The sequence below is a fragment of the Branchiostoma belcheri genome, unplaced genomic scaffold (genome assembly GCF_001625305.1).
Source record: "Branchiostoma belcheri isolate BF01 breed outbred unplaced genomic scaffold, Haploidv18h27 scaffold184, whole genome shotgun sequence".
Classification (NCBI taxonomy): domain Eukaryota; kingdom Metazoa; phylum Chordata; class Leptocardii; order Amphioxiformes; family Branchiostomatidae; genus Branchiostoma; species Branchiostoma belcheri.
In genome coordinates this window covers 296,720-302,041 of record NW_017803313.1, presented here as the reverse complement: position 1 = coordinate 302,041, position 5,322 = coordinate 296,720, and the positions used below count along the sequence as shown (strand labels likewise).

General features: G+C 40.5%; 1 protein-coding gene across 1 annotated transcript in view; it reads right to left on the bottom strand.

Moving 5' to 3' along the window:
- Nucleotides 1-800: 800 nt before the first annotated feature.
- Nucleotides 801-5,322, bottom strand: part of LOC109467620 (E3 ubiquitin-protein ligase LRSAM1-like) — a 15,843-nt gene continuing 11,321 nt past the window's right edge. The window contains exons 11-13 of the mRNA XM_019765636.1: nucleotides 2,468-2,497; nucleotides 1,762-1,884; nucleotides 801-960 (exon numbers count right to left, since the gene is read on the bottom strand). Of these exons, the coding sequence (XP_019621195.1) occupies nucleotides 829-960; nucleotides 1,762-1,884; nucleotides 2,468-2,497 (285 nt within the window). The 3' untranslated portion in view covers nucleotides 801-828. The remainder of the gene's footprint in view (nucleotides 961-1,761; nucleotides 1,885-2,467; nucleotides 2,498-5,322) is intronic.

Below are 5,322 nucleotides of genomic sequence, written 5' to 3'. Positions count from 1 at the left end.
CAGGATATCTGCTTACAGAACCTCTGCTACCAGACAACTGCCTAAACCTACGGCCTATTCCACAGGATTGTAAAAGTAGGGATGTTTCTAAAATATGCATTTACTCCAATATCAAAACAGCTACGGTAAAAATAAAAAGACGTGCATCATCCCGGACATAATGCAACACCACATGCGAAATTACACAGAAATGCAACGTACGGAAGAATGCGTTTTGGCTGCGAACATCTTCCAAAAAACTTGGCATCTCTTAACCATGGGCAAAACCATCTGGAACCACTTATAAAAACCACCCCGTATCTGCATGAACTTTTACCCCCCCACTGCTATTCCAAACAACGCGTTTTTCTGGACCATTCCAATTCGCCTCGTAATGGTAGGGGTGCGTCTGCAATATTACATTGACCGCGAAAGCAGCAACGGCAAAAATACACATTCGTGCATCAACACGGGCATGCCCGCAGACGGCGTATAAAATTGCGTGCCGATTACACAAAGAGAACCCAGTGTTTTGACTGCGAACATGAAAAATCAGCCGATCACAACACTCCGTCCGGAGGTCCTGACCTCCTTCACGGAGTAACAAAACAGGAGCTAACGTCAAAATCTTAAACAATACTACAACTTACAATAAATATTTCATTGTTTTTCTGACACTTACATGTAGATGCCAAGAATATCCTGTACATATTATGCATTTGATATGTACAAAAATACCTACAAAAATATTTGGGTGCAAAAAATTGGGTGCACAGCTTCAATTTTGGGTGCACTAACTTAAAGGTGCACATGCACCCAGTATTTCAAGCCCTGAGTTGTACAATGTTTTCAAAATGTCCTGAGACAATGTCTGGCAAAAATGAATTCCATACCACTTTGCAGGGATTGGACAAGCCTCTGTTTTTCCTGTTCCTTCCGGTTCTGTAAATCTGTCAATTCTCCATCCATCTTGTCCTGCTCCTGTCATACCAGTAAACATAACATTCTGCTCATTTGTTCCTGACGATGACATTCAAACAGTAGAATTCAGAGACAAACCAGAATTTAAGGATCTTATACCTCCATATGCAAAACACTTATGATTAGACATTTTAACTTGCCACTCTTTTAGCATCAAATATACACATATGGGTCTGATGGTCTCAGAAGATCTTTTTAAAAGACCAAGTCTTTGTTTTAAAAATTTGAAAGTGTCCAAAAATGCCTGACTTCAGGGGTGCCAGAGTCTACAGTGCAATTTTACGGAATACAGTGCAATCGTATTAATTTAGTATACAGTGCAATTTTACGGAATACAGTGCAATTTTATGGAATACAACTTGCAATTTTACTAATGACATTGAATGACGTAACCTGGGCCCGGCTTTCCAGGGACCCGCTGACGGAGCGTACTCACATATTTCCGTGTTTTTTGAGCGTTGGACCGTTCTATAGACCTTTACTAGTCAAATCACTACATACTACATACAGGGCATATTACTACACAGGGATCATTTCGATTTTGCTCGAAAAAGACAGAAATATGAGTCATCAGCGTCCGCCATCTTGAAACTCAAGGAGAGCAGGGTCTGAGTCACGTGATTCAAGTCGTCACTAGTAAAATTGCACTGTATTCCGTAAAATTGCACTGTATACTAATACTATTCTGCACTGTATACTCTGGCACCCCTGGACTTTTGATCCTTAAACACAACAAGACAGCGTGGTGTTGTGTGCTCCAAGAAGCTTTGTGAAACAGTGATCTGAAATGGTGTACCAGACCTGTGCCATGACAGTGATGACGTTCTGCCTGGCCTGCGATGCCTGTGAGAACATGACCATCTGCTCCTGATGACCTGCCTGCAGCTGGGCTTCCAACTCCAGGTGTTCACGTCTCTTCTGTTCCTGTATGTCAAACATGTACATGTATATCACACACATCTGGATGTGAAGACTACAGCAATACAACAAGAAGCTTTAAAACAAAAGACAGGAATGTTTCCTTGCTAACCAACACTATTAGCCTCCTTTGCAGGCAATCCAGGAGCAGACAGTCTAGAAAACCATCCCTGGAACCTACGACTGGCGGCTGAAGCGCGGGGATCTACATGACTTTGTACGTTTGACAAGATAATCATGCAAGTTGCAAATAACCCCCCCCCCCTCCACACACACACAAAAGCAGACTGCTCCTGGAATGGCTGCCAAGGAGCTCAAGGCTAACCAACTATATTATGTTTTCTTACTTGTGAGATGCTGAATACATACATCTATCTTGTAATGATAGGTGCACAATGATGGAGAATCTCACATCATACATTAGTGCACAACTTCCAGTTATGTCTGCTTACCCAGACTTCATCAAAGTAATGGAAATTATCAGAGGTACATTTTGTAGGTGACAATCAACAAGAAAGTAGACAAATGTATCAATATAAACAACACACAAAATGAGAAGTGGAAAATCAGTCAATCAAATGCAACAAACCTTCAGCTTCTCATAGTTAAGAAATGATTCCTACATGCAAACAAAAAACAAAGAAAGAAAATAATTAAGTACAATGCAATAATTCAAACAAAATGTAAACAGCACATGTACATGTACATCAAAATGGCATGAAGAATTTATGATATAACAACACGGGACAAGAACAAAAAGTTGTTTAACAAACACTTTAGTGACATACATGTAACTTATATGTATGCCCTACATGTAAGTTGCATAAGTTATGTACAATGTACTGTCTATCATGATGACAATGAAAACCACCCCCCCTTTCTAAAGTAGTTTTGCCTGGTCTTCTGTAAAACATTCTTCCTTGCTTCACAGACCATGTACTCTCACCTCTCGAATAAAAGTACCCCCTGGAATAAAAGTACCCCCCGGACAAATCTTCAACATGTAATAAAAGTACCCCCTGGAATAAAAGTACCCCCCGGAAAATTTTAAATTGACACGTGTAAGCAATGTATGCTACTAAAATGTGTTCTCACGGTGTATGTGTCCCTTGCAAATACAGGTCCCAAATAAACATACCCCCGGAATAAAAGTACCCCCGAGAAATCTTCAAAACCTAATAAATATCCCCCCCCCCCAGAATAAACATACCCCTGGAAAATTACCAAATTACCAGCCTGCATTCTTACAGGTTAATGAGAAGTACAATTTGCCTTTGTATATGTCGTGCAGTCTAATGACATTATCCATCTACATTCTAACTTGAGATCTGACTCTGAGTTCACACAATTTGTTGTTGATCATTGCATTGCATGCATGCATTGAGCAGGAACAATGCTATCAAGTTTTGGAATAAGAGTCCTTGACTTTTTAAGGTTAAGAAAAATTACATGAACAGAGTTTGAAGTTGAGCAGAAATTTACAATATGCTAAATAAATGCTCTATACAAATTTGCAGTAATGTGTAAAAAGCCATAGGGAAAAGAATCAAATATAGAATATAATGTTAGATTTTGAATGGTATTTCACTTTTATACCAAACTTCAATCAGTTTTCAAACAATTGACACAATCCACAAGTCACACACAAAGTTCACACGAGAATTTGCAACACTGCCACAATCTCAAGGGTCTCAGGTTTCACTTACAGAATGTAGCAAGCTTTGAAGTTTGTGTTAGTATGCAAATGAAGTTCTTGGAAGAATGATTCATTCTCTAGTAGGGGGACATGGACATTTTAAAACATTTTGATGTGTACTTGATATGAATAGATTGCAAGTTTTGTCATGTCAACACCTTTTTACTTATTACTCAACTGTTCCATAATGTAACATCCATATGTGATTTTTTAAGAACGAGTTTTATTCACATTTAAAAATCATAGCTTCCCCATACTCAAAGTAGGCTCTTCCAAATCGTGGGAAGTTTTCAAGAGTTCACTCCTTACGTGCTTCATTCAGAACGGACTATTTCCAGCTTGAATTGTCATTTCTGTGGTAGGATTTTGGACTTTTTGTGAGAAATACGATTTATTATGCTAAAATACACTGTTGTCTGGTATTGTTTTCATATTTTCATTGGAAAAAGGAATACTTGAAACACGTAATGTGCAGGCACATGTTCCAGGCTCACCCCGAATTATTTCTAGTAACGCTAGCTCATATCTCCGACCTGCTACGTGTTCCAAAATATTACTTACCTTTTTTAAAAAAAGAGGTGATCTTTTCCCTACATAAGTACAAGTACGATGACTCAGTAAATCTGCCGTACGTTTGGTGTCAGTAAAGTTGAACTGCTCATGCATATTTGACATGTTGCAAAGTGGCCGCTACTTTGGGTGGATGTGTCCGGGCATCGTGGCTTTCCAAAAACTTGCACCCAGAAAAAATGTTTTCTCCAAGAGGCCATGTACTTTCAATGCTGTTAACTATGCCCCGATTTTGAAAAATTATTATATGCACCGTTCAAAATGAGATCGTACCGGGTGGATGTTCGGGACAACAACAAAACAAGAAGCCATAGGTGACAATCCTCCGTGAAGTTTTATACATTTCAACAAAAACAAGCGTCAACGCCAGACCTACTGTAACCTGGTATCCAGTCTGATCGTGGTCGGGGCCGTAAGAGCTCGGGGCCGTAAGAGCTCTGGCCCGCCCGCCTCACATAGGTTTCCCGGTGTGTATTTCACGAGAGATTAATTAGCCCTCCTATCGTGTTGGGGGAAACCAAATCCCCAAGCATACTGTCTCTGATTAGCGTAACACTCCTACCGGGACGGTCTGTTGCACTGGGCGGGGGAAGCTCTTAGAGCCCCCGACGACACAACCTGCCTGAACACCCCAATACCCCCAATCACGATCAGACTGGATACCATGCTAGACCTACTGTGCAGACATTATAATTAGGCAACGGTTAATACAATGAGGGCGCGTCACAAGCATAAAACATACAAAGAGCTAAATCCATTACTGCTCCCAGGGCGTGTAAAGATACTGTGCTTCAAGTTCGAAGTTCATTCTAATTACACACACACAATCATTGCATTCACATAAAGATCGGACTATCATGGTCGTGTCTAGTAACAAAGACAGCCCCACCGTCTTAACGTGCCTGTACCTAATTAAGCGCGCCTGGAACAGGCCAAATTCCAGCAACAGTTGCGGTAAGCACCGCGAGTGTTACTACCGCCGGCCAGATAACCAGGATATCTGCTTACAGTACCTCTGCTACCAGACAACTGCCTAAACCTACGGCCTATTCCACAGGATTGTAAAAGTAGGGATGTTTCTAAAATATGCATTTACTTCAATATCAAAACAGCTACGGTAAAAATAAAAAGACGTGCATCATCCCGGACATAATGCCACACCACATGCGAAATTTCAC